This window comes from Diplotaxodon limnothrissa, linkage group LG18 (assembly GCF_057381915.1).
Source record: "Diplotaxodon limnothrissa isolate DT_005_m linkage group LG18, D_limnothrissa_male_GT1.1, whole genome shotgun sequence".
In the NCBI taxonomy this organism is placed as follows: Eukaryota; Metazoa; Chordata; class Actinopteri; order Cichliformes; family Cichlidae; genus Diplotaxodon; species Diplotaxodon limnothrissa.
Window position 1 is genome coordinate 5,981,937 of NC_140613.1, and position 27,908 is coordinate 6,009,844.

A 27,908-nucleotide genomic window follows, 5' to 3' on the forward strand; every position below is an offset into this window, starting at 1 on the left:
TGTATGTACATTACTTTCTTGCTCTGTAAATTGACCTGGAATTCATTGTCTCATAATTACCAGTTAACAATGCACACAGCAGCACAAGTCCCTATCCTAATGAGGACACACTTATGATCTTTGTCTTCATATTTAGATATGAAAACAAAGCCGACAGCACAAAGCAAAAATGAAAACCAGCACAAAGTGACTTCGAAGCGATCGCCACAGCGATTCTTCTTTAGAAACATGAGTAGGTAGAAACGAAGTCTGCAGCCTGACTGCTCTTCACTCCTTCTGTTACCTGTTGAAGTTCAGGGTCTGGCTGCTGGGCTGGGGTCGGCATTCTCTCAGCTATAAAGTCACGCTGGATTCTTGGCTAGCTTAGCATTAGCATGCTGTCTGTCAGATTCTTGTAAAGAGCTGATGTTTTGTTAGCAACATGGTGGTTTCTGTCCTGGATGCAATTTCCACTTTCCCATTTATGCCCTTGTCCTTTTTTGCAATACAGTAAAAAATAATGTCCTGTCTCCACTCCCCACAAGCTGCATCTCTGTACCGCTCCACTATTGCCTCCTACTGCACATAAACTGAAGCTGATTGTACCATAAGTCTGCAGGAAGAGAAGAAAAAAACATTTGTTTGATGTTTTTTTTCTTTCTGTGAGCCCAGCGTGCAGATAATTTAAGAACTATTGTAACACAAGTAACAACAATTACAACAATTGTAACTATAATGTAATTACTCATCTGAGAACACTTATTCACGCGAGATTTATTTATATTAGGAAGAAATCTGGTGGAGAAAATTACTATCAGGGTCTCACTGATGAACTCAGGTGAAATATGTCTAAAACTGTCACAAAGAAAGTCACATGTTGTTTAAGCTATTTAACATTAGTCATCCCAGGCAGTGTGTTGGGGGGAAAGCACAATCGTCTTAGTTGTTGTCTTTCCCTTTGTGTCATCTATTTATATAGTTGTTAGCTGTCCAAAGTTCCATTAATTAATTTACACTTTTCGTTTTAGTTGCATTAGCACCATCCACTGAACTGAGAAAGGGCACTGAGATCAGAAACGTTCTGAATTGCAGTCAAATATTTCATCATACTGAGGGAGGAGTCAAAAAAACACTGACCGCTGGCAGGAGAAGTCCTATAAAATGCAGCTGGATGCAAATCAAGACAATGCTGAGAAAGTGCAGATCAGAGGCCTTTGAAGAACGTCCTAAATGTACTTTTGTGAAAGCACCTTTAATTTTACAACAGTGACAGTAACCTTCCATGTTGGCTGCAGGCCTAGTGCTGTACAGCACATCAGGCAGTGCTGAACATCTATCAGATATTTATTTGTCACACTGAGGGAAGAAAACAATCCGCTGGGACCCACAAGCAGATGTAAAAACGACTTTAATGACGTGCGAAAAGTCATTGTTATCACCTTCCCCTCAGTCTGCATCTCATAAGAAAATAACCCTCAATTTATTTTGCAGAGCTCTGAGGCATCCTCCTTGACAGAGGAGAAGATGGCTGATAAAGGTGATGGTTGAAAGGAATCCATCCATCCTTTTCCCTCTTTTCCCCCCCTTCCTTCATTCCTCGCTCCCTCCCTTCATTCCTCTGCTGCAAAAAGAAAATCCATTTGATTTTTGAGGAGGCAGGGAAACAGAAAACATTTCTCTGGGCTTTCAGACAAAAGCAGGCTTTTTTCAAAATGCCACTGCTTCTTCAGCCAGGTGGCAGACGCACTCAGCACTAAACTGGTCAGATCGAGTTGGTGAAAGTAGTCTGGAGCTCTGCTGCGGTCACAACCTCTGAAGATAAAAGATATCTGTGAGAGGGCATGGTGTGTCAGTGATTTTATTTGCCATCTCTGCAACAAAATCTGGTGGAATACATTACAACCACAAAACTGAATTGTTTTCTTTATGCAGAACCGCAGTATAGATAGTGGACTGTGCCGGTGGGATGCCTCACTGCTTTTTGTGCAGCTCATTTGCACCAGAAGTGACAAACAGCAAACAGACAACCAGTGGTTTAAAAATTATTCAGTGCTGAGCTGCATTTTACTGTAGATGAAGACTTGTACATCGCCCTTTTTAATGTTTGAAACAAAGACATAGATCTTGTAGTTTTGCCTCTGTGCTACATCACCAGTATGACTGGAAATCAATCAATATGTGGTTGCAGTGCAAACAGACAATTTTAATTGATGGGGTTTTACAAAAAACTGTTCAAGTTTTACAGGCATTTTTATACATTCCTCTGTCTTCAAAGTTAAAAATGAATGTGGCGATCGACTATCAAGCAGTTTTATGGCCAGGTGAGGCTTGTTCTCTTACTGCTTCATCACAAAGGAAGTAGACGTAATATCTGAAGTTTTTTTTAAGTGTTGAGTTAGTATTTTGTAACTGTCCACTGTAGTTTCAGTATAATTTTAATATGAGACCCAAAGATGTTAGCGCAAGTGAAGGAGGCTATTATTAGGCTCAAAAACCCCAATAAACCTATCAGACAGACACAAAGTTTTCAAGTTTAGAATAAACAATACTGTGCATTAAAAAAAAAACACTCAGCTACACCAAGAAGCCTGGAAGACCCCAGAGGATGGCTAAAGAGGATGATGACAGAATTATTTCCATAGTTAAGAAAAACTACTTCACAGCATCTAACCTAGTCAAGAAAAGTCTACAATCAAAAGACGCCTTCATGAATGGAAGTACAGAGCATCTACAAGAATTATGCTCAACACCAAGACGTTCAGATTAGACTTTGCCTAAAAACATCTAAAATAATCCACAAAAAATATCACAGATGAAATGAGAGGATGAGAGAAAAACAGATGAGAAGAGGAAGGTATGGAGAAGGAGAGAAACGGCTCATGATCCAAAGAATACCACATTATCTGTCTAACATGGTGGAGGCAGTGCTATGGGCATGTATGGCTGCCAGTGGAACAGGGCCACGGTTTGTCGATGATCTGACTGCTGATAGAAGTGTGCAGGGCTACATGCTCTGCTGAGATTTAGCCAAATGCTGCAAAAGCAGCCTAAGAGTTTCTTAAGATTTTCCTCAGTTGCAAAGTTATTCAACTGACCTCAGTAATAATAGAGCATGCTTTTTATTTCGGAAAACTCACCAACTGAAGGCAAAGCAACTCAAGGGAGGAGCACAACATTTGGTGATGTCCATGGGTTCTAGACTTCAGGCAGATCGGCTGCAAGTTATGTTTTTGTTTTAGGTAAAAAAAACAAAAACAGTTAAAATTAAAAAGAGTCTTTATATTTGAATTTAGGTTAGTTAGGGAGAACGGTGGTCGTTTCTCCGGTCCATCGAGTGCACCCAGACATCATTTAGCATTATTGTCATCAGTCAGTGCGTTCTTATACTGCAGGAACTCATCATTCATTTGGTGGGCAAACCTTAAAGCAGGTGTTCTCAAAGTTTTGATGTGTCAGTTTAGGAATCTAGCATCGAATTTAGGGCCAGACAAGAAAAATGGAAACATCAAACATGTTTGTGATGTGTCCAGTCAGAGAGTATACACGGATGCATAATGGCGGAAAAACTGAACCTAAAGAGAAATGTTTCTTTGGTCTCATTCTGTGATATGTTTGCACATATCTTTTAAATAGGACCATCGTTTGCAAAATAAACTGTATTAAATAAGAGTAAAATAGTTGAAAGAAAGAGATGTCTCACAGACATCCATACAGTCTGACTTCTTTTTAAAATCAGCAGCGTTTCCACCTCCTCAGAATTAGAAAGAATGCAGGTTTAATGTACCATAGCTTCTCTTCTCTTTTCAACCCAGGAGCAAAAATTATTTTTCACATATAGTCTTTGTGTTGTTTAAATGTTAAGTTTCCAAAAAAAAACATTGACTGTAATCAGTAGAAACAAATTCTAGTCTGGTGTGTGAGTCATGAAGTTAATTTACAACCTTTACAGCCTTTTATTTTGGACACATAAAACAAGCAAACCAATGTATACACAAACCTGTGTGACATTCACATTTAATGTCCCTTCAGTAAGCACTTTGCACTATGTCATATCTTCAGTGGACTGGACTTGCTTTCGGATGCAGTGTTATTCAGGGACAGCAGTCGAAGGGCTCTGCCAGGGAGTTAGTTTAAGTCAATTACAACAATAACTGAGTGGGTATCATTGGCCTGTTGGTGAAAGTTTAACCTCCTAGGACCTGGCGTCCGCATATGTGGACATCACATTTTGGGTTATCTAGAGCAAAATACTCAATTTTGCTCTACAAGGTCCTGATATCCACTTACGAGGACATTATACTGCTACTGGTCTATCGAAATTTTAAACGAATATCATATATGTGGCACTCATTTTTCTTAGAAACAAAAATCAGGTAAAAAAAATATCTGGTATATCTTTGTTTTTACATTCATCGGATCCCAATTTGCCCAAATATCATAGAGAAATTAAAAATGTTGCTGTGGAAGAGTTCAGGTCTTAGGAGGTTAACATATGTTTCAATAAAATGCCAGTGCTACTGTTTTCAAAGGAAAAAGATATATTTGTGCTTTAGCCACAGGTGTCCCAGCATGTTCAAGTTACCAGGAAAACATATTTTAACAAATGAGCAGACGGTTTTATGGCCAAGGACAGTCTCCGCTTGTTTAACGGCGGGGAACAGCATACAGGACATGGCGCCTTTAAACTCTCGTGGTGTGATTGGACTGGTGAAGCGGAGCTCGCAGACTTAGACCGCCTGATGGTGATGCTGCTCCAGTCAAGACTGTCAGGAGAATTGTTTCATGCTCGCCCCTCTGACTGCAGAAGGAAGACAGTTACATCGGCCTCCGCTGTCAAGCCATTTTCCAGCATGTGAAGTGAGCTTAGCCAAAGGTACAAGACAGAGCAGTGTGTGTGTGTGTGTGTGTGTGTGTGTGTGTGTGTGTGTGTGTGTGTGTGTGTGTGTGTGTGTGAAAACCTGAGGAAGGGGATAAATAAATAAAAAATGAAGGGGACAGAAAGCCCAGTCAAGTCTGGGTTCATGCACTCTTTGGAAAAAAAAATTGTGGCCACTGTTGTTTGCTGTTAACTCATTCACTGCCAGCCATTGGCAGTGAATGAGTTAAACCCATTGACTCATTCACTGCAATTGACGGCTATAGACGTCAATGGCAGTGAATGAGTTAAGCATCAAGCACTTCATCATATGAAGCCTATAGGGTCACTATTTTTTAATGGTTTTGCTACAAAGCGCTACATCCGTTACTTTTTGCTCTGCATTTACCTTAAATTTTAACAGAGCTTCTTGCACTCTTGTTTTGTTTTTGTGCTCATTGTAAAGATGGAAAGTCCTCAGAGTATTGAGTGTGTTTGGGTCTCCTTTCTGCCCAGAACTGGAAAGGTACATCCTCATTTTCTTTGGTGCAACTAGCAGGTTTTCAATCGCTGCTTTAACACAAACTGTATGAAATACTTTGTCACTGTCTATTTGTCAGTCAGACCAGATGTTATGCTTGCTTACTGTATGCTGAAGATTTATGTCCCAGGGGGCATCGGGGCTGAGGGGCTACCATATCATGCAGATGATGGCTCTTTTGTCTTGGGTGCCATCCTTGAAGACAAGGCATGTGGGGGCAGAATGGTGGGTCACAGGAATCCAAAATACTTGCACCACACAAAGGACAATGGTTTGGTGGTCCTGGGCTGAATGAGCTGTCATTTTGTTGAACAACATGAGAGACAGCCTTTCATTTCGTATCCATCGGTGACCGTTTGAATATCACACAAGCTGTTTGTGAGTATCCAGGCGATGATGGCCTCTGATGTCGTTACCATCTGACAGAGCTGACGGCGGAGTTGATGGCCGTGTCGTTCTGAAGCCGTCACACAAAGAGGGAGACATGACTGTTTTTTAAGGTTGCAAGTTGAGTGATGTTTTCCGAGCTCATTATGTGGAGATTGTTGGTCTAAAATCCTCTGTTCATCCATAGTTAATGACAGTGGGGACTTCTCACTCTGGGTTCTGTGAGGCTTCAAGTGATAGCAGAGAGAATAAAGTCAAGTAGTCTCATGCGGAGAAGAGATCTTAATGGTCGCCATCAATCTTCTCATTTTACATGTCAACAAAAAGAAACAAAAAAAACTTAAAACCTCAGCAAAGCACTGTGGAAGTGTCGTGCAAACAAATTCGCAATCTCGAATTACGATTTATAGCCAACAAAAGGAGCAGTGGAGAAAACGAAATAGTTAGTTCTGACTAAAAACTACCGGGGCAAGGTCAGGTGTGAAGTTCACAGTGAAGGATCCTGGGAGAAGTTTTAAAAATAACAGTTGGACTACAAACACAGGGTAAGTATTTGGTCTCAGACATATCTGCAGTTAGCTACCAGTATTAACATTGCAAGGCCTCATTCAGCTGAGTAGATGCAGGTTGAACTCAAACCCGGCTATATAGCATGTGGTCGGCCGCTCAATGCACTTAGCTAAGCCAGCGCCCAACAGGCACTTTAAATCTAAAATGCTTGCGAGGATCACTTGTTTTAACAGGTAACGTGATGTAGGGCTGTGCAATATGACCAAAATCTCATATCCCGACATTTATCGTCCCGACAACGATATATATCACACAATTTTTACATTTTCTGTAAATTCTGTGAATCTTGGGCAACTCGACTTGTGTGAAGTGTTTTCAGCTGGATGTTGTGTACCTGGAGTCGAGTCATATGACCGATGCATGAAACTATACATTTTTAGACATACGGTAAGTGTAAACGGCTGCAATTTCTTTGTATTTATTACATGATGTGCTGCGGGGAAAAGCCTGTTCTAAGGTTTACTTTTTTTTGCACCTCACCTCTCATCCGTAAACACTCTGCATACTATTTCACGTGATTCCGTTTATTTTGAAAAATTCATTTAATACCTTCCTGACTGGTATTAAATAGATAATTTGATAATGGCTTTAATTGGGTTGAAAGTTTAATTCCTTTATCTTAATATATACAACATATCTGATGTGCTGTTTTATCATTATATTTTACCTGGGGTGCAGAGAATATGAACCAGCTTCAAAGGATGCAGAAGTGGCCAAAAAGCGTCTGCAACCATCAGGTTTGACACTACAGGATTGCCAAGTGTTATGTTAAGAAGACATTTCCTCCTTGTTGAATTTGGAAAAATTCCCACTTGTGAGAATTTCTGTGCTTGAATCTGGGACACAAAATTGCTAATTTTACCAAATGGTTTGAATTTTTCTACCCAGCTAGCACCATTTCCCCCTTTTAACAGCATGTTTCCTCTACTTATGTCATCCACGGAAATCTAGGATAGCATGTTCCAGTTGTTCCGTCAGCAAAGAACAGCATTGCAACTAGGATCCAGGAAGTCCATTCAGTATGAGTACAGTGCTCCTTTCAGATAAATCTGATCCTTGTAAAGAAGAGCACCCACAGCACCTCCCTTTACACTAATGTGCATGCAACTTGTGGCATGTAACTGTGGCCTCGCCGTTTACAGCGATTTTATTTAGTTAGAATAACTGCTAACTAAATAAAATCCAGCTGAGTGAGTGTTCATAACCTCATTTACAAGTCTTCATGATAATCACAGCTACCTGTTTTCAGGCTGCTTTATAAAATGTACACACAGACTTCAGGTTTAATAAAAAATCACCTTCATTCAGTTTGTGAAAATGTTAACAGTGAACAAATGTTAGAGTAACATAGTCCTTGAAATAGAAAGATTCAATCTTCAAAAAGCAATTAAACACAGGGAGTTGTCCAAGTCTGAAAAAAAGAAAGCGATATTGCAAAGAACTCTGAGGTAAAATTACGCCTCTGCTAAACAGTTAACTTGGTAGCAGATGTAAATTCTGCTGCTCCTGCTAACTGTCTTCACCATTAGTACTGGAAGCTAAATTTTCCAGAGAACAGTCCTAAAATGGAAAGAGAAAAAATATCCAGTGAGTGGCAGCTCTCTGGGCGAAAGTGCTTTGTGGATGTCAGAGGTCGGAGGAGATGTGCCAGACAGCTTTGAGTTGATAGGAATGCAACAGTAACTCAAACCACCGCTCATTACAACCAAGGTATGCAAAAGAGGATCTCTAAAAGAAGAACTCATTAAATCTTGGTCGAAAGATGGGCTACAGCAGCAGAGGTACTCCTCCTGTCGGCTAAGAACAGGAAGCTGATGCTATAATTTTCTGACTTGGACAACAGAGGGCTGGAAAAACGTTGCCTGGTCTGAAGAGATTCTGCTGTGACATTCAAATGGTAGGCTCCGAATTCGGGATAAATGAAATGAAAGCGCAGATCGCTGCTTTGTTCAACTAGTGGCGCTGTAATGGTGTGGGGGATATTTTCTTGGTGCACTTTGAATCCTTTAGTATCAATTGAGCATTGCTTAAAGACCACAGCCTACCCGAGCATTGTTACTCATTTATGTACATCCCTTCATGACCACAGTGTACCCATCTGCTTTCAGCAGGACAACAGTTCATGTTATGAACCACAGATCATCTGATAGTGGTTTCTTGAATACGGCAGCGAGTTCACAGTACTCAAAAGGCCTGATCTCAGTCTAATATAGCGCCTTTGGGATGTGTTCAAAAAGCAGATTTGCATTATGGATGTGCATTCAACAAATCAACAAATCAACATTCAACAAATCCATATTGACAAGACAGCATGAAGCTGTCTTGTCAATATGGAAAAAAGTGCATCTTTCTTCAACTATGACAAGATATCAGCTTTGTTGTAATTTCTTTACTCTCAGCTGTGGGAACATAACATTTCAACACCTTGAGATTTATTTCCGGTTGGATGGAGGAGTCTCCTTCTTGGTCGCCCATTTTTAACCAAACCTTAATACTGCTCTTAGTCACATAAGTAACAAAAAATCATATCACACATCCATAACAATCTAAGTCGAAAGATAAAATAATTTATCAATTTAAATAAATCTCAAAGCACTTTCTGTATTATTTGTATTTATGTACCATGAGACGCTCCACTCACCAAGAAAAATATACTGTATTGTACCATAACAATGTAGCTTGCTCTGAGTACATTTTATAACATTAATATTATCAATATTTACAGTATTAAGCTGGAAGTGGAAAAAATAATGACAGTATATGTGCACATCTGAGTTAATATATTGGCAAACAGATGTCTATGTACATATCCAGCAAGTACGTTGCCACATGAATAATCTGAGTGGATGTATTTATCTTCCTTTGAGCAAATGTTTGGCCTCCACGCGCTCCTGAGTAAAAGCGTCTGTCTCTCCCACTGTTAGTGTATCAGCTGTTTGGTGCTATGGGAAAGTATTTCCCATAATAGGTGGACCAAACTAACCAAAGTTCTCTAGGTTGGAACTGCTTGATTGAGAGTTCAGAGTTAACACATTAACACTTCTGCTTATGGCCTGATGTTAAAACTGTGATGCAGACACATAAAATGCAGGAACAGGTAGTATTGCATTGTGTGTGTGTGTGTGTGTGTGTGTGTGTGTGTGTGTGTGTGTGTGTGTGTAACAAAAACAGAAAAACAGCAAGCGATTTTCATGTTGCTAAAAAGGAAGAGGAAATCAAATACAGGCCACCAAAGCTCCCCAACTTTGTCACTTCCAGTTCTTTTTGCTTGCGTTCAAAGCATCGAGAGTTGGACCGATGGGAGGTGGGAGGTACCGGTCAGCCCCCCCTAAACTCCACCAAGCAACTCCCTGCCCCCACCCTCCTAGCCCTCTCGGCACACAGAGGAGAGCAGGGTCTCCGCTGCCTGCCACCTCCAGCTGCCACCAAGGAGGACAAAAGATTGTGTGGGGGTGTATGTGAAGGAGATGCGGGGGACTGAAAAGAAAGATGAACTGAAGAGCCCCACACACACACTCAAACACACACACACACACACACACACACACACACACACACACGCTCCCCAGGAAGGACCTTGTCAACTGCATTAGGCAGCATCTCCTCTCTTTGCCCTCTCTTTTTAATTTTTTTTTTCAAGCTGCAAACACTGTTAAGTTTGTTGTTTTTCCATCCACGCACACACAGACAAAAAACCCCAACAAACATCTGACATCAGGAAAAAAATTCTGACTCAAATGCACAAACACACATGCAAGTACGCTGACAAACACAGCTTCCCAACTTAATTCTGTAACGGTCCACGTTCGCTGCAGCTGTTAGTCCTTTTCACTCTCGCCAACAATGATTACGAAAGAAGAATAGCTGGATACAGTAAACTGAAAGACATAAATCAATCTGTATGTGATTGTTTTTTCAAAGCTATGAGCAAATATTTGGTAATGTATTAAATAAAACTAATATTTTTCACATGCAAACAGTTAGGTCACAGTCAGGTCCTTCAATTTAAATCAAAACTGCAAGTAAGCTGTCAGTTTCTATTTGTTATACCGCACAAACAGCTCACTTTCTGTCAATAGTCATACACAGCAATACTTTTTTTTTTTTTTTTTTTTACGAGTGAGAGAAAAATCTTTTAGTTCAGTGGAAGGAAATCTACACATTTTTTACCTTTAACTATGCCCTAAATCCCTTCTACGAGTAACAAGTTTGGGAAAGAAAACACTGCATTGCCCATGGAGATAATTCTGCTTAAAGAGAAATCTTTAGTCGCCTGAATTGTCTTGAATCGAGCAGCAGTTTCTTGGCAGCAGAGGACTGATGTGCCTGAAGATATTTCCATTTGTTCCCAGAAAGCAAACCGATGTCGCCACATCTACAGAATAACTTTAATTTGATTGAAGGAAAACAAGATTTTAAGAAGCAGCACGAGTCGGAATGACTTGTAAAAAGGAATGTCCTGCTTTTTTCCCCTTTATTCCCTCTCCTCCTTTCCTTACAGCCTCGTCCCTTTCCTTTGCCTCCTTCCCTCATCCTTCCTGTCCTGTTCGGGGTTTTTTTTTCAATCCTCTCTTCGTTTTCCCCCCTTTTCTTTTCATTCCCTTTTTACTCTCTTGTCCTCAACTCCTCTTCCTCTCCTCTTCCTCCTCCTGTCGGCAACATGTGGAGCCGTAGCCATGGCAACAAGGGAGGTGACATGTGCTGTAGACAGGCAGGGAATGGAGGGAGGGATGGGAAGAATATAAGGAGGAGCCCCACAGCACATTTGTAGTCTCTCTCTCCTTAAAAAAAATAGCATCATTCCTCCCTCTGGAAGTGGAGGCTGCTCGTCCTCTCCTCTCTTTTCCTGTCATCTCCTCTCCAAACGTATCTTGAATTGCATCAGGAAGAAGACAGGAGAGAAATCTTTTGGTGCATTTCTCCTTTTTTTTTCTTTTCTTTTTTGTTGTTTACAAGGGATGAGGTTAATGGCATAAAAAAGAAGAGGGGGAGGAAAGAAAGCTGGGAACTTTCTTTTCTTTTCTTTTTTTCCAAAGGAGAGAAAGGAGATGATGGGAGGAGATGAAACTCCCTCTCTCTCCAACTCACTGACTCTCTCCTCCTCCTCCTTTGGTATGATGCTGTCTCTGAGTCTGTGGAGTCCGTGCAGCCGGAGTGGAATGGGAAATAGACGCAAGAGGAGGTGTCTGTTGCATTACCTCACCATGGATTTTTGGTAGGTTTTAATTGTTTTGCATGCTAATGTGGGCTGATTTTAATCAGTACCCACAGCTGTCGAATTGTCCCACAAATCTTTGCGAAATATTAAAGATGATGGGTCTGTTCTGGTGTCGCTCTTTTCAGTCATTTCTCTAAAAGAGACGAAGGAGTGTGCCCTGGTTTTAAACACATTGTTTTTCAAATACAATATTGCATCAGTTTAATTTAGAACCTAGTGTGTCGATAGAAATTCCTTCGCTTGATTAAAAATTGCCTAAAATTTGTCCCGGAAAGTCGAATATTTTAAAGGTGAACGCGCAGTGGGAGTATCCGTGGAGTTTAGACAGTGAGTGACGGCGCACCGTGGTCGAGGGGGCTTCATGCAGCTGCATCTCACCGTAACATTGTAATAACATTCAGTTTAATGGGATTTGCTGCTGTTTTCATTTTGCTCAGCTGCCGCCTCGCACTGCTGGAGTGCGAACTTTAAATAACCTTGTGGTTTGTTTTCTTTTTGTTTTTTAATGCTGTGATATTCATCTTCGAGGATTGCCCTAATTTGTGTGCAATTTGTGATATCGCAGAAGAATCGGTTTAATCCGGTGAAGGTGAGGTGAAATGAATAGAGTTGTTGCTTGGTTTTTAAGTGGGTGCTTATACGAGCAAAGGATCATTTTTTTCTGTTTTGTGCAAAGTTTGACTCAGGTGCATTTGAATTTGGGTGCGTGCAGTGTGCAGACATCAGTGCACGGCGTTTGAGAGTGTGTGGGTGTGTTGTTAAAAGACATACATACATGCAACTGTGCACCAGCAGATGTAAGTACATGAAATGTAATGTAGTCATATTTCTTGCAATGCACGCATAGTAAAAATGTACTTATTCATACATCCCGCTATATGTGTGTGTGTGTGCGTGCGTGCATACATGTGCATGAATGATGTGTTTCTCTGTGCTTGTTTGCTGAAAGGTTTTCTTGAAACCCTGGTTGAACTTTTTCAAAGGCCCGGAATGAATCAGAGGTGAGGGATAAATCTTTTCTACAGCGGTCGTCGTCCAGGAAAACAAAAGCTGGCCGGCGCTCTCCCTCTGACCTTTTTTACCCATTCTGAATAAGCCGGAGCCGTGCAAATCCATCTGCCTTTTGTCTATGGAAGCCTGGCTAATCCACACCCCCATTCACGCACACACATATACACCCCGTCACACTCATACCGACCAGGAGACTTAACCGCTCCACCACCAAATGTCCACGCAAAACCAAAGACCAGAATCATTCGTTTTTCCGATGAATGATTTACTCACATTTTTGAGGAGAGTTAACCTAAATCTATTTTCTTAATTGATTTAAGTAAGGTTTTAGTAGTAACAGCTGCAAAGAAGATTATTGTAAGTCTATGGAATTTAGGCTGCTGCCCACATAAGTAAGATTTTAACACTAAACTGCTTAAAGAAATTCACCATGTGATTAAAAAAACAAAAAACAAAGGTGTTCTGCTATTCTTTTTGTTCTTTTCCCTCCTGTGTAAAGGCGCCTATCTGTCTGCAGGGAGTGTGTCTGATATTTGCTGAAAAGAGATGAACCTAGCAGCGTCTACAGCCAGACAGACAGCCGGCATCCTTGACGGGCTACATTAATGCTTTTCAGAAATAGTCAGGAGGCACTGCACACTGTATGTCAAACCACATTTGCTTATGTGAAATGAAGAATTTGCAAGTACAATCGATTTTTGTGGGAGCAGATGGACAATGGAAGTGGAAGCATGAAAGGAACTCCCATCTCCCCTCTGCCTTTGGGGAGAGAACATTCTTCTTTCATGTTCAGACGCTCGCTCAAAAAGTCTTGATCAGAACGGCCGATTTACTTCCAGAAACAAACAGGATTTCTGTAGCTTTTTTCTTTGTCTGTCTGAACCATGAGAAAAATACTTCCGAGCCAGGAATGATTTAGATTAAAGCCTGAATTTCTGTTTTAATCCGTCCAGCGATTCAACCCAACAGTCGTAGTGATATTCCTTTTTCACCTACAATCACACCAGCAACGTGAACCAATTTACATTTCCTTTCATTTCTATGTGCTGGGTTGTAATTCACCTTAGATTGAAAGGGTTAAGTCTCGGGAGTGAGAAACGATGAAGGCCTTAGAACCGCAGAGACGAGCAGATTGCCGCTTATTACTGGAAACATACAGTACAATATAGGTAACACACTTACATCGAGTACAAGCTTTCGAATGCAAGTGTTTAGTTTCATAATGCATATTACCGAAAAGGCTGTACAGTCATTTTCACAGTAATGGCTGCATGCGTTGGCTCATGTGTGAATGTTCCACCTCCCATCCTGAGCAAACATTTGATTTTCACTCATTGCAAATTTCTGCTACATCTGCCGCTGCAGCTCGGCTAGAATGGCTGCTCGTTTTTCATAGCTGTGAACTAACAAGTCATACGCCCTCAAGTCGCTCTCTCGCTCTCTCCCCCTCTTACGCTCAACACACACTCTTCCACCCCCCTTTTACTGTTACTAACAACTGCAACCAAACTTGATTAAGCAGGTGGGGTCAGGCTACATTTGTTTGAATCAATAGACAGACATGCTAGGCAGCCATGATAAAGAGGCCGAGGGAGGAGGTGGGATCAGTGCGTGCGTCTCTGCCTGTGTGTGTGTACGGAGTGGGGAGTGTGCTTTGGAAACGCCGGCATCTGTCCCGTGAAAGATGACTGAGCTGTTACAGTTAGGGCCTTGAATTATGGGCCATTACTAGCCAAGCAAGATGCAATCCCTCTCCATGAAACTTAATTTGACAAAACAATGAGATGACTCGGGGAGTAAAATGACAAATGAAGTTATTTGATCCGTGGGTTTAAAAAAAAATACATTTTGCAAAAGATGATTGCAGTGGAAGCATGTGGAATCAGCAATAATGCATTATTAATGGGCTTGCCGAGCCCACAACGCATACAGGCTACTGCTCAGCTACTTTTGTTTATGATGCTTTCTTAACGGCTGATATTTTTTGCCGCGATCTTTTACATTAAAAGCGCATTAATGAGGAGAAACATTAAAAATACACAAGCCAACCACAATCAATTGCGTCTGCTCGTGCAGATGTGTAATGCAACATTAGGACAAGCAGCCATATAAATGTAATATAAACAGACTCCCTACATTACTGATTCATGAACAGGCTCTATAGTAAGTTGAGTTTGCAGATAAATCTTTAATGTGCCCTGTACTTCAAAGCTGAATCACAATTTTTACTTCTCATACATATATATATATATTTTCTTCTTTAATTCAGAGCCTTACTCGGAGACAGCCGCTGTTTTTTTTGTTTTTTTTTTCAGGGCCGTCACATTACTATGCGACCAGCTTTTACAGTATGGCTCAGAACTCCCCAAGCAAATTGGACACCCCACAAAGCATCGGACAACTGTTGTCCCCCATTGTGTGTGTTTTTGCGGGCACTCTTTATTAGGTGCTGAATGCAGCAGCAGCAATGAATGAAATCACGGGGTGGGGGGGAACGATGAAGGGAGGGTGCATTATCGAGTGATGATGGCGGTGGGGTGGGGGTCACTCCCCGAAACCTCACAAGAATTCCAGAACAATCTTTAACAGGGTAGAGCGGTCCTTTTCCCACCTCCCAGGGTTTCAGGGCTTCTCTGTGCTGACAGGCAGGCAGGAGGGATCCGACAGGACTGCCCCTTTTCTCCCTGCTGCTTTCAAAGCCTCCTTTCCATTAACTCACCACGCCACACCTCGCCTAATCTCCGTGACCTCTACCACTGAGGGACAGGGATTTTTTTTTTCCGCCCCCTCCCTTTTTTTTCACCCTCAAGCTGCCTTTCTCCAGGGTTGAGAAAACCTTTGTTTTTTTTTCTTTTTGAAATCATTATTTTTCTCTGTCAGAATACAAAAGTAATTTTAAACAAGCTTAATATGCAACATAAAATTACAGCTAGGACAAACTAATGATGAGTGCAGCGATAAGCATAGTTATGTGCTTGGGACCATCAAGCGTTTGAATTTTTTGTACCCGTAAATGAGTGGTAATCTCTTTTGTGCGACAAAGATATGGGGAAAAAAATGGTTCCAAATAAGGAACAAGTCAAGAAAAGCTGTTTTTGCGATTGATTTCTTTTGATAATTCTTTGTCAAGAGGAATTACAGGCCTGTCATTGGCTATGCAATTTGTAGCTCTACTCTTTTGGTTCTTGCCTCGCTCTTTGTTGGCAAGATCATTATGCTGTGCGTAATAACGGGGAATTATGTTGCCTATTGTTAACTAGTAGTAGTCAGGTAAAATGCAACAGGCCCATTATCTGGAGCTCGCTGGTGTCTGAAAATGAACAGCAAGCAGCAGTCGGAGCTGCAGCTCATAATGAACAGCTCAATAAGACTTACTTCTCCGCTCTCAAATGATTGCACATTCGTGAAGCAGTTCAGACAGAGACTTTTATCATACAGTATGTGTCCATTGTGTTATCTTAAGCAGCTGACTGGTTGAAAAGAAATCTTTAATCTCTAGTTGTTTGCTGAAGGATCTGGTTCTCTCACGCTGGATTAAATTGCAGCTGAGGTCGGAATTGGCGAGGCACTTGCTCAAGACAGCAGAACGTCTGTTGCCTCTGAGCATGGTGGTAGAAAATTCCTCCAATATAGCAAGCGGGGTGTTGAGCTGTCTAAAGACATCCAGAATGCTTTACTAAACAGGAGTTTATGCATTCTATGCACTCCTGGGCACAGATGGTGGAACAAACGCTTGTGATTATACTTTTCATCGAGCGCAGTGATATGCATGTTTATGCGTTTCCAAAAAAGGAAAGAAAAGAACCGTGTGATTTACACTTTCATCTACCCATGCAAAGACAAGCATTATTTTGGAACCCTGATTAGTAGCAAAAATAATTCGCGCTTATATTATCTTGTCAATCGAAGGATTCCAGTGTGACTTGTTTTGGGGGGGTTTTGGCCTCTTTGGTGGCTGCTTTAATCCAGGAGTATCAGACCATGTGCCATGAAGCTCTGAGAGCCTGCAGGGTTGTTCCAATCAAACACTCTGCCAGATGATTTTGCAGATTAGTTCCTCTTGTCTGACTGATCAGTAAAATCACCTGAAAGCATGCACACTCTTAGGTACACAGCTTCGCACCCCTGCGGGGTTTTTTTCTTCCCAAAAGCACCTGCTTCCATCACGACCGCAGTCATTTTTAGCAGGGTGGATGAATCAAAACCCTTATCTTGACATTGGCAGCACCACGCTCTACCCATTGAGCTGCAAAGAGAACCACTCACCGCAGATAAAAATAGTAATAGACGCAATTTATTAACCAATTCATCTGTTCTTTTGTGGCCCACAGGGAAGCCAGATCAACCAGATCCCCACCAAGTACAGCCAGACAGAGTCAACCAAGTTCCTCATTCTCACCGTCGTGTCAATCCTGTGTATCGTTGGAGTCCTGCTGGCCTCCACCGTGGTCTACTGCCTCCGGCACCGTTCCCACCACAAGATCAAAGAAAAGCTCACCAATTTGGGAACAGATACAAGCAGCGATGCTACCGCCACCTACCAGGTAGGAGTTGTTACTGTGCCATCTGTGCACACATTCACATTATACATATATATTTATATTAGAAAAATGTGTTGTGTTTATAACACGTGAAAGATGCATAAACAGGAGTTCTCCTGTGTGTGCATAACATTAAGAAGTGGAAGTTTTGTGGACCTTCATAATGAGAGAGCCTTTTATTACAACCATATTTTTGCTTCTTGTAATCGTCATCTTGCAACTGATGGCAGCCGTTGCTTTTTCCTATTAAAGCAAAACAGAACAACGCGATACGTGTTTATTATTGAGGTGCACTGTTTTGTTTTTACAGTTTTGTATTACCTGTACTGTTTACAGTAAATCTCACACGACATAAATAATCCACAGTAAGATTTGGTCACAAATTATATATTTTTTTTAGGACTCATCTTTTTTAGATTATTTAAAAAACACGCCAAAATGCACTATTATTTTTCCCTATGTAATTAAAAATTGAATTTTTTTTTAAATGGCTTGAAAATCCCTGCTTTAGTCTCCGGGGCTGATTTTGTGATTTAAAGGAGACAGACTCTGTGATTCTCTTCTTTCAGCGTCGCCTTCACTCTCGTGTCGACATGTTTTAACTACGTTAATGGTGTGTGGTGATTGCTGATTGTCTCCTGCTATAATTTGTTGTCTGAGACATGAAGTAATATCACCAATCCAACAGGTTTTCCACCTCGAGTTATTTCCATTCCCTCCTCTGCTTGCGGTAATTATCCTTTGGCCGGAATAGCCAAGTGTGAAATTTAATTTACAGAATCCAATATTAAGTGGCTTTTTGAGCAAAGAATTAGATTGAGATTTTTCCGTCTCTCTTTCTCGCTCTCTCTAACCTTTTCCCCACCATGTTTTTAAATGAGAGTAGTCCTGTGAGCATTGATTTTATAATGAGCCCAGCTTGGCCCCTAAGTGCTTACATTTTATGCTCCTCTTCAGGGATTTTTACCTCCTGAAATAGACTGTGGGACTGCGTCAAAGGTTTACCTCATCACTGCTGACTTACAGATTCACAATGTTGCTTTTTGCAAATAGAGATATTGCTTACCAGTAAGAGAGAAGCATCCCTTACTGGTTAGCGAGAGAGGTTTCTAAAAGACGATTCAACATTCATGCCGCTAAAAATTTCATTAAAATTAAAAATCTGTTTTGCACGAGTGCCCTGGCCAGTGATAGGTTGATCTCAGTCTACATAAAATATTTGTTTTTCCTCAGAGTGAAAAACTTATCTTCTCGGTTACTTAACTCCGAGAGTCACTTTAAGCTTCTAATTGAAAAATGCTAATTAAAATTCACACGTAAGGCTGTGTTTCCGCTTTATTTATCTGATTAAGCGCTTACAAAAACCTTTGTTGCTCATTCTTGGGAGGTTTCAGTCTTGCTTTGCTCGCACTCCCAAAGCTCTTCTAGTTGATTCTCTTTCCTCTGTCGTCTTTATCGAGTCTCGACAGTGAGCCGCCGTCATCCTCAGTGAAAGACCTCAGTGTTCAGCTCCCATCTTAGCCGTGTAAACCTCGTCTCTTTGTCAGCGCTGCTGTGTAGAGGGCTTCCCTGGGCTGGAGTCTGTCTGTGTGTGTGTGTGTGTGTGTGTGTGCGCGCACAGTCTCCAGGGCTACATGCAATTAAAGCAGACAGGAAGCGGCAGGCTGCCTGACGGCCTTACTACTGCAGCTCCTTCATGCTGGCTGTCAAATAGACACAAATATGCACAAACACATGCGTGCTGTGTGTATGCATGCACACTCTAACCAACCGCTGCATATTAATGACTCTTGCCCTGGGCGCGTTTGTTTGAGGCCTCGCTTCACATCCTTACACACGCACACACACACCGCCTTCCAATCACGTCACCACACCACCACCTCCCTCTGAATCCCCTCCACCTTTGGCTCTCAGCTCCCCGGCTCCCAGCGCGTCAGTCAAGCAGTTACGGTGTAACGGCAACGTGGGATTGGCCGACACCAACAAAGGAGATGTTGATTGACAAGCGTCGACAGAGGACTGTGTGCAGCGTGTCAGAGCACTGGGCGGGGAGATGGTGGATGATGCTTGTCAGTCAGTCAGTCCCTGGATTACTCTGTTGCCAACATGGGAGTCTGCAACGTCGTTGTCAGTTTATCTTTACATCTGATTCGAACTTTTATCTGCTACTAAAAGTCTTTTTTCCCCCCTCAAAGCAGAGAGGAAACTATCCGCTCCGCAGCGTGAGATCATTGCACTAGATTGCGGCGAGGCTCAACTTTTTGCATGGATGTTTTTTTCACAAATCAAGAGATATCATCTTGAAGCATTATCATTTTTAAAGATATCATCACCCACACCAGGAATTTTCTTGAAACACGAGAAATGCTTTGATAACTAATGAACATATTTGCATGTTTTTTAAGAAAGAAAAAAATATAGACTTGTTACTGATGAGGGTTTTTTTTAGCTTTTCTTTTTTGGCGTCCCTCAGCCTGCCTTACTCCACTTTCACAATCTCTCTCTTTCTCAATTCAATTTCAAGGACTTTCATTAACATCATAAGATCTTAACATCGCTAATGAATATGTGCAAAATGCACTTCCAGTTCATCTCAGTTTAGATTAAACAAGCAAACAATAACTCTCGTTCTGTCCTACACCTCTGTTTTCTCTGTATCCCTTCTGTTCTTTTCTTCTTTGCTCTGTTTCTGAAGCTTTTTTTAAAGTATCCGTTCTATGTATATTTTAATTATAATTTACTTTACTCCTTAAATCCCTTTTCCTTAACACAGATTCGGTTAGGTTGCCCCTTTTATTTGCTAGTTTGCTTAAGCACAGAGGAAGGGCACTTGGGTGAAGGCCCCTGAATTTGATTTGGTCAGAGGGGCATGTAAACAGAGGTACCCCTGTGAGCCTGACAGGCTCTGCTGGCACACCCCAAAAGCCAACCTTCGTCCCTATTAGCAAGCTTTTCTGAAAAGGGGGTGCTTCGGGTGGCACGTGCCTCCCAGCACTTACACGCCCTGTGCTGCCCCGGGGCTGATGTATGATTCGAGATGGTCATGTGGCACCAAGTGGATTCCCTGGCATGACGCCCATGAGAGGGGGTTGTTGGGGTTTTTCTTTAACCTTTATTCATATGGGAAGAGTTGATGTGGCACATGTGCATCTTTTCCACATCATGCTCTTTGATTTTCTTCTTTCTTATTTAGTGGCTTGGATAAAAAAGGCCTGTGTCAGGAGCAAATTTAGTATGCACTCTATTTTTGACTTCTTGTGAATCTGTGTCTTTTTACCTGCGAGTTTCTTAGTTTCATATAGCAACTATGCTATGCTAACATTCTAATAATTAAAAAAGATTTTTAAAAAAACTTTTTCAGATTGCTTTTAAATGCTGACATCAATTTTAATAATGATTCCTTCCCTCCCAGACAGACCTTTGTTTTGATCGAATGGATTGTGTCTTAAAATCAATTTAAAAAGACTTAAAGCTCTTTAGAGATTGGTACTCCATCATGCTGAACATATACTGTATATCCACCCTTATTTATTGTCAGATCTAATGCAGTAGTTGATCTAGATGACTCCAAACCTTAGATTTGCCAAAAAGCATTTCATTCATGAGTTATACTTTCATTATAAATTAATCGAGAAGGCAGCAAAAGCCAGTATGGATTTCCTGGAAAGATAATTTTTTCATTTGCTGCATTACAATATCTGCTGTTTGGCACAGCACTGGGCTTTTGGATGACCTTGAATACACTAACAATAGGGGTTTCGCTTAAAAGCATCTAATAGACTGCATGGATTCAGTGCCACTGAGCAGAAACAAGATGTAATGTCTTTAGTAAAAGACTCAGTGGAACCCAACTGTTACAGAGTCCCAAGTAATGCACGACCATACAGCATGGCTGCTTTGCATTCAGTGCACTTAGCGTACATGCTCGTAAACAAGCAAAAAGTTGAAGGTGGAAGGCTGTTCACTCGTGAGTGGTCACGATTTTGAATCAAAGAAGAAAGAGAGGGAACGCCAACCACTCTTTAGTAGGCTTTGAGTGATATTAGTGCCAAAGGCATTAGCATGTGTTGTTTGGTGTTTCTGTCAGTTTAGTCAAAGCTGGAAAATACGCATCAGACTGGCATGCTGATGATAAACCAAAGTCATTAAAGTGATGAAGTGTGTATAGTTAAAATCAATAGAAAAAGAAAAAAGAAAAGAAAGACAGAAAGAAAGAAAGAAAGAAAGAAAGAAAGAAAGAAAAAGATACTCGTGTTTGTATGGACACTGCTCCGGGATGGGGGAGGTGTTGGCACTGTAAATCTGCACTGTTCACACTCTAAACCTGTCCCGAGTTATATTCTTCCTTCACATTATTTTATTTTATTTGATTTTTTTTTAAGCTCTAATTGGCTCTCGGAGGGAAGCCATTTTGAGGCAGTTTTAATTACATCATAAAAAAATTTGCTGCAGCTGCAAAGTTCACCGTGTGCAGTTGTTCTGGTATGAATGCTGTTGATCATGTGTGACAAAACGCCCACAATTCGGTGTGATTGAGCGGATTGAACACAAAAAATGGAGCTCAGAGGATGTAGCAAAAACAGGAAATCGGGCAAACTGGTGTAGTTAGCAGCCAGAAGGATATTTATGGGGCCTATTTTGGTCTTTTATTAAAGATTTGACATTGGGTAGTTTGTGTGGTGCCATAAAACCCCCTGTGTGAGCTGTGACAACAGTCTGTGTGTCTTTCTCAATACTTCGCGGGGCGATCGTGGCTCAAGAGTTGGGAGTTCGCCTTAATCGGAAGGTTGCCGGTTCGAGCCCCGGCTTGGACAGTCGTTGTGTCCTTGGGCAAGACACTTCACCCGTTGCCTACTGGTGGTGGTCAGATGGCCCGGTGGCGCCAGTGTTTGGCAGCCTTGCCCCAGGGTGGCTGTGGCTACAATGTAGCTTGCCATCACCAGTGTGTGAATGTGTGGGTGACTGGTTGTGTAAAGCGCTTTGGGGTCCTTAGGGACTAGTAAAGTGCCATACAAATACAGGCCATTTTACTTTTTCGCATTTAAATGTTAAAACAATAAAATATATCCTGTCCTTAACACTAGTGAGCATCATTCATAAAGGGACGTGCAGCCTTTAGTGTGGTCTATACCTCCAACTACTCAGAACACATCAGGAAAGTTAGTCATGCCAAAAACATCTCCAACAGGGTCAGTCAAGGTCGTAATGGGACACCTCATCATACAATAATGCAGTTATCACACAGCTAACTATTTAATACATTAATCATTTGATACAGAATATCGATTAAAGTGGTGTTATTACGAGATAAGATGATTTACAACCCTGAACTAACAGCACTGCAGATCTGTAACCAGAGACACACGGCTAAATCTGATAAATCCACTTAGCCTCCATCCATAAATCAAACATTTGAATAAATAAGAGTAATACTGTAAAACTCTCCAGAATTACTTCTCAGTGTTCTCCATTGACTCAGGAACCCTGAGAAATATTTCTACATACACTGGAAAGTAAAAATCCACATGGGAATGGATGCCAACGTCAGTTATGCTTATGTAATGATAAGTAATGATAACTGACGCTGGGATGCCCTTATTGTGACTAGTTTTAATAATGACATGTGAAAGGGCTGTTGATCTTTTTTTATTGACAATTTAATTATTTAATATATAAAATGTCATCAGGACCACTCAAAATAGTTTTAAACCCTAACCCAAAAGCTGCCTTCAACTTAAAAACAACAAACTTAGATGCTAAATACTTACATACTAAACTTAAAACGTGCTAAAAACAAGGCTGCTGCAAAGCACTGATACTGCAAGTCTAAAAATAAAAGCAGCACTTGAGACTTTACTTAACTGTAGGTCAGTGCTTCCTCTAACAGCTTCTAGTACGCACTTCTTTTAAATCCAAGCGTGTTTATGTTTCCCCACCACCGCCCGCAGCGCCGTCAGAATCCCCGGGCCAGGCATCGAAGCACTTTAATAATCTGCACACATTTATGAGACTGTGTCCGAGCCCATAGATCATTGTCAGCGTGCCGACCTACGAGAACATCAGACAGATCAGATACGGACTAATGAAGGCCTGCTCACATTACCTCCACCGTCAATCAAACACGGGGTCAGTTAATCATCTGCGTCTCTCTCATTAAGAAACACAGATACCCACAGAGTTTTGGTCCAGGTCTCCTGTTGTAGTCACTGTCCTTGTAGGCTCGTGCAGGTGATGTATGGCTTAAAATAGTACAAAGCAAAGGATGTGCCAGGTAACTGTTCCTTTACAAATTTACTCAATTATTAGATGATTTTATTTATTTATTATTTAGATTTTATTAACCGGGTTTATTTGAAAGCCTGCTTAATTTCCAATGCAGAAGGCTTATTTCTGTACTACCTATAAACCTCGGCAGGTTCAAAATGACAGCAAAACTTCAGCTATTGTTAGACTAACAGGTTGTCTGACTTAAGGAAAGATTCTAGTTACAGCATTCAAAGAGGTTGGGTATGAGACAGGAAGACAATAAAAACAAAGCAATTATACACCCACAACCAAATCAGCCAATTGGGCAAACAGAAACAAAGATTCCCCCAAGGCCCGTCTCCAAGCTGCATTCAATTTGAAAGAGATTTATTTGAATATAACCTGTTGTGTGTTGAACCATCTCATGAGCCAGGCAAATGTTACACCTGTGGCAGGTGAGCTACACAGCCTTTTTTGCATGGCTGGGTCTAAATTTCTCAATACTGAGACTATCTTATACAATCCTTATTTCTCTGAAGCCCACTATTTAAATCAAGAGATTACTGTCTTTTTTAGCCAATTTTCTTCTGATTGGCCGCCCATCCCAAAGAATGAGCAGGTGGGCAGACCAGACAGAGTTGTGTTCCTGAAATAACTTTATTAAGGATATGTCCTTAGAAATCAGAGAAGAGCTTTCTGAAGGGTGAGCTTTTAATAACAGGGTGTACTTCCACACATGTTGACCTTATTTCAATCTTTGGTAGAGTCCATCTCTGAAACAGGATACATGTTACAGAAAATGAGAAAAAGCACAGCAGAGTTTAAGCATGTTGCTGATTGGAAAACACTTCTGACACAACGCTAAAACCAAGGAAAATGTACTCTAAAGACTGTTTCTCATCATTTTTCAGTAAAACAAGTCATCCAACACTGTAAACGCATTAAAACAGTGCACGCTATTTTAATGTCGAGTATACCCCTCTGCTTGGCCTAAAAACCCAGTCAAATAAAGGGTTGAACACTAAATTAGCACATGTATCTTTCTCTTTTTTAAAGGAATATGCCCTCCAAAAACACTACGATTTTTTTTAAAAATGTTGCCCATTCTGAGAAATCAAAATATAATCTTATTTTATAAAATTTATTGAAAGAGTAGAAAAGGCAACCACCTTCATCATTCTCAATATTGCTAACTTAAATGCCATTTGAAAAAATGAAAAAGTTCACCTTTAAAGGTATTTCAAAAAACAGCCAATTGTGTTACACGTGATGGTTATCGCAGAATACCACAATGCTATTTTACCGTATAGCAACATCTTTAAATCTTTAACTTCACAGTCTTAAACTTTTGTCTTTGAGTTTCTTTACATCCACACATGAAGTGCTGCGTTGATAGTTTTTTGATGTATGTTCAAAACAAAACTGAGGAAATTAGATCGAAACATTATATGCCACAAAATAATCAGTAGCATTTAAACATGTCAGATAAGGTCACAGATAGTTTTAACTGTAACATGAGGGTTTTAGTTCTGCACATCTTTGTTCTGGATTATCAAAAACTGTGTGTTTTTCCTTCCTCTTGTATCAAGTGGCACAGTCATTCCTTACAGCTCACTAAAGGTCCTGCTGGGAGTTGTGTAGAGAAGACGCAGACTGAAAGTTCGATGTGGTGTCAATATTTCATTGTGGTCACGTATCCAGAAAATGACAGTTTGCTCAGGCGTATGAAGATATTGTACTTGCTGCTAAGAAACTGAGCGGCATAGTTTGCCAAAACCTTTTTATAAAGTTTTTTTTTTAATGTATTCAGGGGAAGCTTGCTGAGCATGCATGCTGTTTTTCCACCAACATCCTGGAAGCTGGCCAGCATTCAGCAGTTGGTTGTTAAGTGTCTGGTTCTTTCACCATTCCTGCCCAGGTGTTTACAGCCAGTCGGAAGGATTTCAGTTTTGCTCAAAATGTCTTTTAGTTTTATTCTTTTTGTTGTGAGTTTTCGTGTGTTTTGTTTGGTTTTTTACTAACTTGTGATTTACAGGAGCATGACTACACAAGTTGTCACTGAAAGTTGTTTATGAAGGTCAGAATACACTAAGCCCAATTTTAATAGCAAATCCCATTTTCTGTTGCTTGAATCCACTCTTTACTCACATTCACTCATTATGCCCACAGTGGCCCTTTTTCATTTTTATGATTTTAAGCCTTTTAGATTTTAGAGGACAAAAAGAGAAATAATAAGAACACTCACAAATACACATTATAAAGAAGGCAGGATTTTTTTGGAAGGAAATGCTAATTAACACGATGAAACTAACGGTTCTTAATGAGCTCAGGAATGTTACACTCATATGTACAGAACCCTCAAGTCATTAAATAAGCTTCATTGTTCCGCTGGCAAAAGTTTGGACTGTCAACTTTGATTCTGAGAACTTATGACTGACTTCAAGTGATGGCCATGTGACCTAAAACACTGCTTTTTAAATGTGAATTACATATGTATATGGGGTAGCTGGTGTTTTGCAGCTACTCTAGTTTTAGGCAGTGCTGACGTTAGTCCATTTCTCCATCATATCCATTTTGTGCTACAGTTGTTGCTTGCCAAGAGCTTCAGCCTTTCTGGGATGTACTGTGTTATTCTTCAGCTGTCTGTTTTTTCCATCACAATCAATCACTTTACAGAAGAAGTGATACACTATTTCGCCAGGGTTAATTTTTCCTCTGAAATGAGGAAGACAGACATGGTACAAAAGGGTACCAGCCAGTGCTAACTTGTTAACATGCTAAATTCAGTTCATTCCAGTGTTATTTTTATAACACCAAATGACAACAATGGTCACCTCAAGATGCTTAATATTGTATGGGAAAGACCCTAACATAATACAGGGAAACCCCAACAATCAGACAAGCCTCTATGAGCAAGCACTATGGCAACAGTGAGAAGGAAAAAAAAACCTTTAACAGGAAGAAATCTCCAGCAGAACCAGGCTCAGGGAGGGGCGGGGCCATCTGCCCTGGCCGGTTGAGGGTGAAGGGAGGGAGACAGGAGCCAGAGATTAATCAGTAGCTGTCTCTGTCACATAATAAATAAACCTCTTTGAAATAAGATCAGAGTGATTAATTCTTCACTTGCTTAGTTGATTTTACTGTTCAGTTATTTTAAAAACCAACCATGGTGTGTACTGTACTATTAGCTGTTGCTCTAATAATTAGTCCCTGGGCAGCAATTATGAAGAAACCAATGAGTGTTAACCAGCCACAACTTTATTTGACATGTGTCAAATAAAGGTCGGTTCAAAAGCTTGCTAAGATTCTGATAATAATAGTGACCACAACTGCAACACAGCAGCATACGAAAACATTAAACTCAGCTACCACCATTACTGTTCATCAAAGAGAAACAACCTCATCAGATGCAACTGCAGCAAAAGCAAGCTCTCATTCTGTCTCCATGCTTTAGTGGGGTTTTTATTTTACCGTTTACAAACTGTCAGGTGTATTTATTCACTTCCCTTTGAAGGTAGCATGCTACAGCAAGGCAACATTATCTGCTGTTAGTTCTAATTATATCAGTAGTGTTAAGATATTTCAAACAAATTTGTCAGCCAAGTGTCGTAAGTCATGCATGAGTAAAATACTACTAGGCCCCACCTACGTGACGGCAGTGACTAATCTGTAGCGCCTTCCTTCCCGTAGGAGCTGTGTCGGCAGCGCATGGCAGTCAAGCCCCCAGCCGAGCGTCCGGAGCCCATCTCCTCCAGGATCAACAGCGTCTCTTCTCAGTTCAGCGATGGCGGTCAAGCCGTCAGCCCCTCGGCACGGAGCAGCATTTCCTCCTGGAGCGAAGAGCCCGCCCACTCAAATATGGACATCTCAACCGGTCACATGATCCTGGTGAGTTTCCAGCTGAGCAGTTTTGATGTAATCATCACACAATACAATGTGAAATATGTCGAAAGCAGCTCACTTTTTCACCACTAACAGCCCTGCAAACATATTTCATGTGAAAATAAAAATACTGGATCTGAATGAAATTTTCAAATGACGAACAAACTTTAGTCCACTACAGTTTTTAACTAATTGGCACTGCTGGGTAATAGAGCTATCATTTTTAGAAATAGAAATTGTAGTTACCTCAATTTGTTATAGTATTCCTAATCCTTATTTGTAAAGAAAAAAAATACATTAGTGTAACTGATTTTTTTGTTTTGTTTTCTGTAAAGTTCATAATTTATCTTTATTTTAAATAGAGTACCTTTCTTTATAACACCAACACACGTGCACCCTATATTACACACCCAGAGCTGATGAAATCAGTTTATTTTAAAAAGAAAAGAAAATAGAGAAGAATAACACTAGGCAATGGATCCCTTGGTTAAACTAAATGTGCCCACATCTCGAGTGGTTTAGCTTTTCATCCAGCAGAGCCTGTGTTGTGCTTTTTTGGTGTTCGTGTTTCTACGAATGTGAATGAAAAATGCATCAAAATAACGAACAAAATGAGATTGTTGCAACTTATTTCTGTAAGTTGCTCTTAAAATAATAACCTTATGTTAGGCTATCGTC

The 27,908-nt window shown here is 40.7% G+C and overlaps 1 protein-coding gene across 1 annotated transcript in view; it reads left to right on the top strand.

Moving 5' to 3' along the window:
- The window catches only part of LOC146612969 (receptor-type tyrosine-protein phosphatase N2-like), a 210,293-nt gene that overhangs the window by 141,018 nt on the left and 41,367 nt on the right, over positions 1 to 27,908 (top strand). The window contains exons 13-14 of the mRNA XM_085377709.1: positions 16,893 to 17,105; positions 27,039 to 27,236. Of these exons, the coding sequence (XP_085233835.1) occupies positions 16,893 to 17,105; positions 27,039 to 27,236 (411 nt within the window). The remainder of the gene's footprint in view (positions 1 to 16,892; positions 17,106 to 27,038; positions 27,237 to 27,908) is intronic.